The sequence below is a fragment of the Xyrauchen texanus genome, chromosome 38 (assembly GCF_025860055.1).
Source record: "Xyrauchen texanus isolate HMW12.3.18 chromosome 38, RBS_HiC_50CHRs, whole genome shotgun sequence".
NCBI lineage: Eukaryota > Metazoa > Chordata > Actinopteri > Cypriniformes > Catostomidae > Xyrauchen > Xyrauchen texanus.
Window position 1 is genome coordinate 34349769 of NC_068313.1, and position 12140 is coordinate 34361908.

Here is a 12140-nt window from a genome sequence, read left to right on the forward strand (position 1 = left end):
GCGAAACGACCGGGCGTTACCTCGCACCACGGCTACCATGACATCACGCGCCAACGCGGAGGGTCCAATTACAGTTCGGAGAAATTTCCGCGCTCCACGCCTGCGAGCACACCGGTAATTTCCGGGCTGAAGCACGAGAGCAACTATCAGCAGCTCGCGAGACACCGCTGTCAATTGTACAGGTGAGCGGGTGCGCATCTGAAGACGCGTTAAAGGTACACTTTTGTCATTGTGATAGAAACATGAGGATGAATGCATTTGTTTGTATTTCCGTCTATTTGACTGTATATATTGATATAACCTGAGGTTTGTGAGTCTTTTAAGTGCACACATAGTTCAGGGTCACTGACTCATGCAGGTGTTCATCATTTAATGGTGCTTTTATATTGAATGAATGAATCAAAATCCTTCTTTAGGACAACCCTGAGGAAAACTTGCTTGTTTTAGAGATTGATCTGTCATAGCCCAAGAGACCTATCAAGAGGCATTAACTACAATTCATTTACATACTACACTTTGTCTCAGGTGTTTCTTCAGTAAGAGTATTAAGCTGTCATTTGTTTGTAGAAGAATTTGGTATATATGCTCATATATACATACAAATTATTTTAAGATTTATGCATTTCAATTATATAACAAAAATCCATAATTGAATTGAGTAATGATTAGTCAAATGAAATACAATTTATTACATTTTATTAATTAAATTTGGTTAAACATTACACCGTTAAATTTGATGGAAGTGTGTAAATCTTAAAAATAGGCTAAAATATTTTATTGAGTGCAGAAATCGGTATAAATCTGAGCACAGTTTGAGACGTTGTTGAGATTTATTAAAGATAGGCCAAATGTGAGGTTAACTCTCTTTCAGGAGTAAAATCTGATAATTAGAGGAAAATCTAAATATATATATTTACAACTAATGCAAGGCATGTCAAGTTATTTGAAGTTATCGCCACAGACAAATCAATTCAATAGACCAGACTTGTTTGTATGGTAGCTTTAAACCTATTTGTTTTAATACAAATGCCTTATTGGCACTTTTCAGACTTTTTAGAAAGAGAGAAAGTCTGGGATACTGCATAAAGTACCAAAATATGATTAGGAAATGCACACAGAGAAGCTTTTGTGCAGGATATGGCCTGATACACTGCTGTGGGACATGAGTCAGAGAGTGTGATGTCATGAGATTTAGTCTCTGTGAACACAAGTTTGTAAAGTTACTTTATTATTATTATTATTTCTCTCTCTCTCTCTCTTTTGTCCTTGCATTAATAGCTGATTTCCTTAGTCTAACTGCATTATCAGGGCCTTGAGTTTGCATGTGTTGTTTTTAAAGTGCTTTGATTTCCTGAAATGGTGCCAGTCCAGTTCTGCAGGTTTCTGCTCTGTCTTTCTCTTACCGTATCAGCCTGCACAACGAGTTTAACTGTCACTTTAAGCCCTACTTTTCCCATGAATGAACTGTTGCTTAATTATGATTGTGTTTTGTGTTTGAGTTTCTAGTGCACAGCAGGTGAATCTCGTAAAAAAATATCAAATGTATGGGCCGTGTTATACCTCAAAATCAAAAGAAAAAATAGAAAGAAATTTGTATATATAATGAAGCCATTTTTTGGACGATTAAGTTTGGTTGGAATTGTAACATTATTTTCATAATAAACTAGTCACATTTAACCCCCCTCCCAAGTTCAGTAGCCTACTGTGATTAAAAAATAAAACCAAAATGTAATTCTCATTATATTAATTTGAATTTGGGGTGGGAAATGTGCCTAATTGTGATGAAAATATGTCACAATGCAAAATATCTTAATAGTCTAAATAGTTTTAATGATAAACTTAAAAAGACACAAACACATACATGACGGACATGTCCCGCACAATCCTCCGCAGTCAGCCTTTATCCCTCTCGGAGGCTTGATTAGCATGATAAGGGACCGGGTGTGTATAACCACGACCCGGCCCCGCAATCCGACCTGCCACATTCCTCCCTCGTTCTCTCAGGCAGGGGAGCCCCCGGCATGACATACACCCCCCTTTCCCTGGGGAGGGGCGTGCCTTTTGCCTTGTCTGCCGGCAGGTCATCCCCGTCTACCTGGACAAGGGAGGGGACAAGGGGAGGGAAACAGAAATAATTAAATAAAGGGGGTACTTCCTGTAACAGTGTAGTACCCCCCCAAAAAACACTGTAACATTTAAATGAGAGGGAAAAGGCCAACGCGGAGCGGCCGTGAGAGAAAGAGAGAGGAGAGAGAGATTTAAAAAAAAAAACTCTTACTCGCTAGTTCTACGATACGCCGCAGCTTGTTCCTCGGCCACTCCTCCACCCTCTAACGGACGACAGCCACGCCTCTCCAGGCGGATCGGAGGCAGACCTCCAGCCCCTGGTGGACGGAATGCCCCGCCGCATTCTTGGGGAACAGAAGGGGTCTCCCCCACCCCTGGCAGCGGTTCTCCCGCTACAGGCGGTCGGCAGCGAGCCCCGCCCCGCTCGTGGTCGGCGGTCTCAGACCCCGCTGCGTTTCAGCGGCTGGTAGGGTACTCCTCCACCCCTGGCAGCGGCCCTGACCGCTCCAGGCGGTCGGTTAGGAGCCCCTTCTCCCCTCGCGGTTGGCGGCCGTCGTCTGCTTCCAGGCGGCCAGGCTCCTCGTCCCCCGGCAGATGGCCGCGGCTGCTCCATTGGGGTGGATGGTAGTGGCGAGAACTCTACTACGGCGTATCCCTCCTTCTCGGATTTCGGCACCAGTGTAAAGAAGTTTAGGCACGTTCCAATTGTGCGATAGAGCGTTGCAGTTACGATGCAAATGGCCGGGGTATGAGTCCTAAAGAGCACGTGACTCGACACATGAGCCGATAGTGTCATAAAAGCACCACAAAATGACGTGGTTGCTTCAGCAATTGTATTTTTCATCTCACCTTTACTTTTTCTGACACTATCGGTTAGGTTTTGGTCTAGAGTTTAGGGTAAGGAGGTAAGGTTTGTTGATTTACAACTCGTTAGAGTATTAAAGGATTGGACATTTAACTCGCTTTTAGTGCCACACAGTGGACATTTCATCTCGGAACTGAAACGATAAGCTAAGAAACCAAAGAATATCTTTTTGCTAAAATGTTGCTACAGTAGCATAACTATCATGAGATTAGACTGGAAATTGCACACAGTTGAGTTCCACAGATGCATTCATGTTGAGCACAGAGTAATACTGACACATTCTCAGTGTTATTCGACAGAACATGACACAAAGAAAAATCTCTCTGTCTCTCGCTCAACCCCTCCTTCAGTCCTATATGGGTGTTGGTGGTGTAAGACAAAGATTCTTTCATTGGCCAGAGAGGAAGCAATTGTCACTTTTGTCCTCATGCCCAGCAATTCGTCACACATTGCCCAAAAGCACACAACCATTTTCATTATGAATGCCAAACACACTGTTTATTCAACTGGCGTTGTGCAAATCTTATTTGTTGCATTAGTTTTGCTATGTCCATGTTGGGCGTCTACTTAAAACTATAAGACTGCTGTGGTTCACTTAACGTTCAGTGAAGCGAGAACCAGAGACTATTTAGCAGAGACGGGTCACTTCTATTAATACAAACGGGAGAAATTGGAATGCGCAACGGTTAACAGATGTAGAAAGGAAGTCCCAACCTAAAGGTAAAAGAGCCAATCACCTTTAAGATAGGGACATCACTAGTCAAGCAAATCTAGAATGAGCATGGTATTCACAAGCTGGGAAAATTTCGGGTTTTTTTTAGTGACCTGAGGTAAAGAAGCACAATATATGATACCAGTGTTGTTAGATTTTACTGCTGATTTGAAATATGTTCTTTGATTGTAATATTGACCGACCGTTTTCGAGATTTCAGTCTTTCCCCATTCATGTATATAGGAGCTGCACTTGTATGCAGCTTGTTTACATAGACAAATAACTGCCAGATAGCGTTCCAAAGATGTCCGCTGAGTGAACTGACTTGCTAAAAAGACTTTGGCGAGGACTTAATGGAATAGTTCAGCAAAAAATAAAAATAATTTACTCACTCTGATGTCATTTCAAATCTGTTTGGCTTTTTTTCTTTCTTTCATGAAACACAAAAGGATATTTTAGGCAGAATGTCCGAGCTTCTGTTTTCCACAGAACAAAACTGCAAAGCTAAAAAAAAAAGACAAAAATAGCAACATAAATGTGTAATACACTTATCAGCCACAACATTAAAACCACCTGCCTAATATTGTGTAGGTCTCCCTCGTGCCGCCAAAAACAGCGGCAACCCGCATCGCTATATTCAGAGATTATATTCTTCTCACCACAATTGTACAGAGCGGTTATCTGAGTTATCGTAGACTTCGTCTCTTTGAACCAGTTTGTCCATTCTCTGTTGACCTCTCTCATCAACAAGGCATTTCCATTCGCAGAACTGCCGCTCACTTGATGTTTTTTGTACCATTCAGAGTAAATTCTAGAGACTGTTGTGTGTGAAAATCCCAGAAATACTCAAACCAGCCCGTCTGGCACCAACAATCATGCCACACTCCAAATCACAGTCCAGATCATATTTCGTCCTCATTCTGATGGTTGATGTGAACATTAACTGAAGCTCTTGGTACATCTGCATGAATGTACGGAATGTGAAGTAACTCAGATAACCGCTCTGTACAATTGTGATTAGAAGAATATAATCTCTGAATGCTATTCTGAGATGCAGGTTGTCGCTGTTTTGGTGGCACGAGGGGGACCTACACAATATTAGGCAGCTGGTTTTAATGCAGTCCATATGATTCATGTGCTATATTCTAAGTCCTCTGAAGCCATATGACAACTTTATGCGAGGACCGACCAAAATGGCAATTTTAAGTAATTTCTGAGCTAGGTAGTATAAATCAATCACCATCCTCTTTCCTTAGTTGTATGGGGGAAAAAATAAGCCTAAAAATTTATTTTGTGTTTCACAGAAGACAGATATTCAGGGTCAGAATGATATGAAGGTGATTTAAATGATTACAACAAAAAAAATTTTTTTTAGTAATTTATGAGTCCCCTGAGAATGTATGAGATGTTTGTGGTTTGAAAGATAATTTTCTTGGCCTCACAGTGTCAATAATGAATGTTATTTGCTAAACAAGCTTTTGTAGATCTATTCAGTGTGGCATTACATGCATACAGTGGCTGTGTCTCGTTTCATACGTCATCGCTCTGTGTTCGTATAGAGAGGACTTCTCCTGCCTTGCCAATGACTGTGATATCACACATAAACAGCAGTCATTTATGACGTCATTTAAGTTGTGTTTTACTGTCGAATTTTACCTTGTAGAAATTGTGATGTACAATGAAGTATTGTGATGTCACAGCACTCGCAGCAAGATAACAGTAAACTCCTGTACCTCTCCTTTGTTTATTATTGTGCTTGTGGTGACTTTTTTTAAAATCCCTGATTTAGTGCCTTATTTCACAATATTAGAATATGCTTTTAAAGCTTGGGGTAGATGTTTATCCTCGTTTATGATTTACAGGCTACATGTCAAACACTTCAACCATATTAACAGAATTAATATGGTCTTACACACGGACCTGGATGCATTCAGCACCATGGACAGTGCCAAACAGGTCAATGACATAACCCCCCACCCCCCAACCCGAAAAACAGAAAGCAATAACATCTTTACAATTATAATCATCTTTTCAATTTCTGAAAAAGTGCACCATGAACTGTTGAAATGTAAAAGTGGACCGTTTACGTCTTTCTAAATATCTCGTATTGTGTTCCATTGAATAAGTAACAACATAAGGGTGAGTAAATAAGTCACAATGTTCATTTTTTGGTGAAGTATTTCTTTTAGAGATTGCTTTGTAGTACTAATCAAGAAAAACTTCTCATGTTGTCCCATTTACACACACACACACACACACACACACACACACACATATACGTAGTTAGATGTCACCTTTCCCCCACTTTTGGATTTGTGCTAAAATCTGAAATCTTGGCTGAAAGCAAAAACTCACCAGTTGTTACACTCCTCCATTTCTCCTATTCTAATCTGTCTCTCTTTGCTTGGTTGCACGCTTTCTTTGTTGGCGTATAGGCGGGCTTAATAGGGTCAATATTGTGACATTTCCATGGGATGAACAATCACACCACATCTTTGCTGGAATGTTCTAATCAAGTTAGGCTCATGTGTTTGTGTGTTTCAGTGCATGCAGCGGAAGACTGATTGACTGCCAAGACATTTGAACACCACTGACACATCGTAAATGAAAGATAGAACAGAAGAGAAGGAAATCCCAACACGTCCTTCATCTTTCCAGGAGTCAATATGCAGTTAAAACAGAATGTTAGCCCAGTAGTGGTCATCGTATTTAGATTGGTGGTTTGGCTGTATTCCCTCATCTCATACCTGCCTAACCTGTTGCTGAGATCGCGCGACTCGGAATCGTTCTCCGAGTGCACACGGAAGGTGAAAGCCCATTCTGTGACTGGACATCCAGCGGGACCCTACCGGGATGTTGTAGCATTGAGAGCACTGGCCACGTGTCTGCAGCCCAGTGTGAACACACTCGATCGGATGTTTGAGTCGTCAGTATGCCGCTATCCTGATCGTGACTGTCTGGGCACCAGAGAGCTGCTGAGTGAGGAGGATGAGATTCTGGAGGATGGAAGAGTCTTCAAGAAGGTGTGTGTTTTTGTCTGTTACAAAGATCCACAGGTGGAGTGGTGGTGGTGTAGTGGTCTAAAGCACTGAACTGGTAATCAGAAGGTTGCTGGTTTGATCCCCACAGCCACCACCATTGTGTCCTTGAGCAAGGCACTTAACTCCAGGTTGCTCCGGGGGGATTGTCCCTGTAATAAGTGCACTGTAAGTCGCTTTGGATAAAAGCGTCTGCCAAATGCATAAATGTAAATGTAGTAACGCACTACATTTACTCCGTTACATTTACTTGAGTACATCTTTGGAGAAAATGTACTTTTAAGAGTAGGTTTAATAGCGGCTACTTTTTACTCTTACTCAAGTTAAGTTCTAATGCATTTATTTACTTTTACTTTGTTACAATGGGCGACGTTCCTTTCGTTACATTACTGGTTTTAATTTAATGCGTTTTAATAAATGCGTGATTTATTGAGAGATTTTTAATGGGACTTTTACGACAGCGGAACTTTACAGTATGACATAGCCTAAAAGTAATTACGGGTTTTAATTGCTTCCTGATGTCATTGTAATGTTATTAGTAACTTTTACTCTTAATTAATGCAGCCCCTTTCTCTCCTTGTTAAACGAGGTTACCAAACTAAACGGGCGACGTGCCTCCTCTCTGTCAATCAGTCAAAAGACGCCGATCCTCACTCGTTCATGAATTCAATGAGTAAAGATGGCGTAATCGTTGAGTGGGTCAAACTAATGATATGCGTCTTCATAGCCCACACTCTTATGCTATTGGCTCACGCTAACATCAGTCTTGACAGCAGGGAAAAGCTACCAAAGCAACTTGCACTTCAAACAAGTGCAGCGTTGCGGCTGCAGCTGTTTAAAACACTTACACGCTGATTGCAAAGTCACCGATTTTGTTTAGTTGGGCTGAGATTAATTTTAGGGGGAAAGCCTGCCTAAAAAGGGTCTAGTAATGCCGATGGCCTGTGGAATATCGTTCACGTTTTTCACCGTTTCAAATCTTCTCTTCTAATTTACAGATTCGGCCAAATCTGACAAGCGTCCTTAAAGTGATAGTACAACCATAAATTAATATTCTGTCATAATTTCCCTGCCCTCGTGTTGTTCCAAACCTGTGTGACTTTCTGTATTCTTTCTGTCTCAGTCACAATTCCCTTTACATTTACATTTATGCATTTGGCAGATGCTTTTATACAAAGCGACTTACAGAGCACTTATTACAGGGACAATCCCCCTGGAGTTAAGTGCCTTGCTCAAGGACACAATGGCGGTGGCTGTGGGGCTCGAACCAGCAACCTTCTGATTACCAGATTACCAGTTATGGTAGTTATTTGTGGAGTGGTGGTAATTGTACTTTTACTTGAGTACAGATTTTGGCTACTCTACCCACCTCTGCAAAGATCTTACCCTTTTAAAAAAAAAATGATCGTAATTTAGTCTGACATGAACATATATACACCCTATCTCTGACCGTTGGAATTAAATGTACAGTTCACCCAGGAATTACAATTCTGTCAATTATTTCACCTTGTGTTGTTCCAAACCTGTATGACTGTCTTAGTGGTACACAAAATAAAGAAAGGAAAAAAAATAATTTTGAAGGAAGTTCATGTTGCTCATTTCCATACAACAAAAGTATACAGTGACTATGGGCTGGCAAGGATTAAAAAAAAAAGGATAAAATACAATCCATACAACTCCTGCACTAAATTCTGAGTCATCCAAAGCCATACTAAAGCTCTTAAAATATGGTAATTTCAGAGGTGTCAATGATTGACAATGCCATCGGTTCTCACATATCTCATCACAGATCATCATGCGCCACATTGTTTGAATGTGCACAAGCACAAATGACACGTGGAAGCAAGTAGCATCTTAAATTTTGTTCTGTTTCTGACACAAAGCTATCGGATGGCTCAGGACTGGTTATTGACAGATTTCCTGATTTGATTCGATTCCAATTCACAAGCTTGATTCAATTCCAATACGATTTGATTCGATTGTGGTTCATTTTTGGGTGTATTTCTATTCAAATATAAATTTTGCCTACACATCACAAAGATTATCTCTCAGCTAATGATGGAAATTTAAAAGGAAGCCTTTCTAACTTGGTACATTATGAAAATATTAACAACAGGGCCCAAAACTATGCAGTTCAATTGCTATTTATTGAAAAGATATAATAATAAATGCAACCATAACAGAAGTGAACATTAAAGTACAAGCTTGAACTTGTACTTTAGGAGACTTTACATTTGGGCTGTCAATCGATTCAAATTTGTAATCAAAGTAATTACATGATGTCCTGATGAATTAATCGAATTAATCTCTTATATAAATATTCAGTGAAAGGCCCCAACATAACAATAATTCAATATGTAATGATAAAATATTTATCAATATAATATATATTATAAATATAATTCAAAAGATATAAATGGCTTACATTATTGTGGCAGACGAGTAAAGCAATTAAAATGTGACATAAGAAGTCAACCAGGGCTGAACTGGTAATCTGGCATACCGGGCATTTTCCCGGTGGGCCGTCACACTTTGGGGCCAATCTGGGATGGACTGACCATCGGGAGAACCGAGCGGGCTGGTTGGTCGGCCGCGAAACGGGCTGTATGGCCCGCGATAATCTAAAATGAGCTACCACGATATGCAGAAAAGGACAGCGAAAACCCCCCACTCAACTTTTGGGCCAGTTGCTATGTAAAATCCCGGGCCGATTTCACTTCCCAGTTCAGCCCTGAAGTCAACATATTGTTTATTTCCATATTATTAAACATAATTGGCCTACAGTACTCAGCAATCCATTTTTCAAATGAATTCAATAAAGCTGAAGTATGTAATTTCTGCACCACGAATGGGAATTGCAAATATAAACGTTCTGAATACGCTTCGACAGTTGGTTAAACATTTTGTTTCACAGAAGAGAGAAAGTCACTCCGCTTTGGAATGACATTTAAAACTTCTATACCTCAACGCCATGTTAATATTTAAATAATGGTTGTAATATGTTAATGAGCTCATTGTTATTTTCTTGATGAATTCTGAATTATTACTATTTAAATAAATGGAACTCTTTTATTGTATTTCAAAGGATGAAGGATTCCATGATGTGACCAATTTAAATCCGCTAGCCTGCCAAAAACTGACCTGCAGCATTTGAATGATTAAGTTCTGGTCTTAATCCTATTGTCCAGCGCTCATACACACTTCACTGGCAGCAGGAATCATTTTCTCCTCTGTTACAGAAGTTACTCAACTACAGATTACAAACATGTGCTGCTGTTGGGCAAGATGTTAAAGACTGCTTTATGCATCTCAGATTGTTCAATATGTAATTGTTTCTGTTTTACTGATTTTCTTTAAGTTAGCAAAACTTTATTTATTTCACTAGTCTATTTTTTTCTTTTAATGTTGGAGCATATTGGAATTCAAAAATAATATTTGTGCGCTCTCCCATTCACGGCTATAGAACTTTAACTCGCTACAGTTTAATTCCGTGTTCCAAACCAGGAAATGTGAAAAGGGTCCATAGTCCAGCAACATCTGAAACAAAAACATCTGATGCTCTACAATTTATAAGCATAGCATTTATTGATTTTTCCATGAAGTACCCTTTAAAAGTAAGTCAAGGTGTCTTGCAAGGTGACCATTTTACATCCTGTTTCTGACCCTTAGAATTAAACCGCTGTTACTCTCTATCCTCAAGCCTTCTGCCTCATGTCTACATTGGTTGTGATTTATGGTATAAACCAATAGGAGGAGCTGTTGATCATTTTATGAAGTCTAATCCAACTGCAGGAATGAGATGCTACAGAAACGATGTTCTCATCATCTTAACCTGGGAACTTTTTTCTCTCTTTCTCTCTGTAGGTGATATTGGGAGAGTATCGCTGGATGTCATATGATCAGATATATAAAATGGTGAGGGCGTTCGGGAGTGGTTTGGCCGCTCTGGGGCATAAACCTTTTAAAAACATTGCCATCTTCTGCGAGACGAGGGCGGAGTGGATCATAGCAGCACAGGCTTGTTTCATGTACAACTTCCCATGTGAGTCACACACACACATTTGTAAATGAAGGTTCCTTAGATTCAGTACAGAACCCTGTTCTTATCAAGAACAATTTGTGGTCATTTATGATTTTGGAGTTGGCTGTGTAGCCAACTCAGAAATGACCAAAAATAGCATACATGGCTATCTTTTGAAGTTTAAAAAAATCACTTTTATTGTCACACAACCATACGCACAATTGCAACAGTGGGTGAAAGTGTTGGGTGCAATTCCGAGCAACATAGGTGGTGTCACATACAATAAAAAAGTATGGTTATATTGTACTGTATTGACATTCAGGCTGTCGGTTGATAGTCAGTTGCCAGTGTGTTGTTAAGAGAGAATATATTCATATTTATGACAGTCCGGTGTGAGTTAATAAGGTTTTAAGATGAATAAAATGCAGTGCTAATGTATAGTGATCATGAGAGATCAAGAGTTCAACAGTCTGATTGATTGGGGGAAGAAGCTGTCATGTAGTCGGCTGGTGCGGGTCCCATCTCCTCATGATCTCTGGAGCTCAACCAGAGTGACCATCGGTTTCTTGGTCACCTCTCTTAACAAGGCCCTTCTCCAATGCTCAATTTTGTCAGGTGACCAGCTCTAGGAAGTTCCAAACTTCCATTTAAGAATTATGGTGGCCACTGTGCTCTTGGGAACCTTCAATGCAGCCAAAGATATTTTGTAGCCTTCCTCAGATCTGTGCTTCGACACAATCCTGACCTGTTTTTTTTTTTTTATAAGTAATAATACATTTGCAAAGTTATCAAAAAATGTTTTTTTGCTTTGTCATTATGGGGTATGGATTGTAGACTGATGTGAAAAAAGCATTTTAGCATAAGGCGGTAACATAACATAATTATAGAATACTTCCAAGAATACTTTCTGAATGCTGTGTGCGTGTGTGTGTGTGTGTGTGTGTGTGTGTGTGTGTGTGTGTGTGTGTGTGTGTGATGTACAAGTGTGTCCGATATCAGTAGCAGCAGCATGCACAACTGTGAAAAGTTCATAATGAGGGCAGACAAACACAAGCCAGAATGCAACCATAAAAATTAATTAAAAATCATGTGGATAAATGTTACACACATACTTAAAGTATATAACAGACCAATTTGAACAATTACATGTACCTTCAATTACATGTTTCTCTCTCTCTCCCTCACACACACACAAACACACGCACGCATGCACACACACACACACACACACACGCATGCACGCACGCACACGGCTGCACTAAGAGCACAGAGGGTCAGTGAGCTGTGTTCTGTGACATCATCAGTCTACGTCACTGCTTGAGGGCGCGACACATAAACAGATAGGACATCACCACGGAAACAACAACAGACACACACATACAAAAGATTCAAAAGTCTGAGACCACTAGTGCAAATGTGTCTCTAAATCTTGAATAC

At 40.1% G+C, this 12140-nt stretch overlaps 1 protein-coding gene across 3 annotated transcripts in view; it reads left to right on the forward strand.

The window, feature by feature from the left end:
• Positions 1 to 12140, forward strand: part of LOC127631882 (fatty acid CoA ligase Acsl3-like) — a 36251-nt gene continuing 24111 nt past the window's right edge. The window contains exons 1-3 of one of the 3 annotated variants that reach the window (XM_052110276.1): positions 1 to 215; positions 6189 to 6667; positions 10547 to 10724. In XM_052110276.1, coding sequence (XP_051966236.1) covers positions 6311 to 6667; positions 10547 to 10724 — 535 coding nt within the window. In that variant the 5' untranslated portion in view covers positions 1 to 215; positions 6189 to 6310. Of the gene's footprint in view, positions 216 to 3531; positions 3653 to 6188; positions 6668 to 10546; positions 10725 to 12140 lie in introns of those variants that run through there. The other 2 variants (XM_052110277.1, XM_052110278.1) reach the window with 2 other exon arrangements.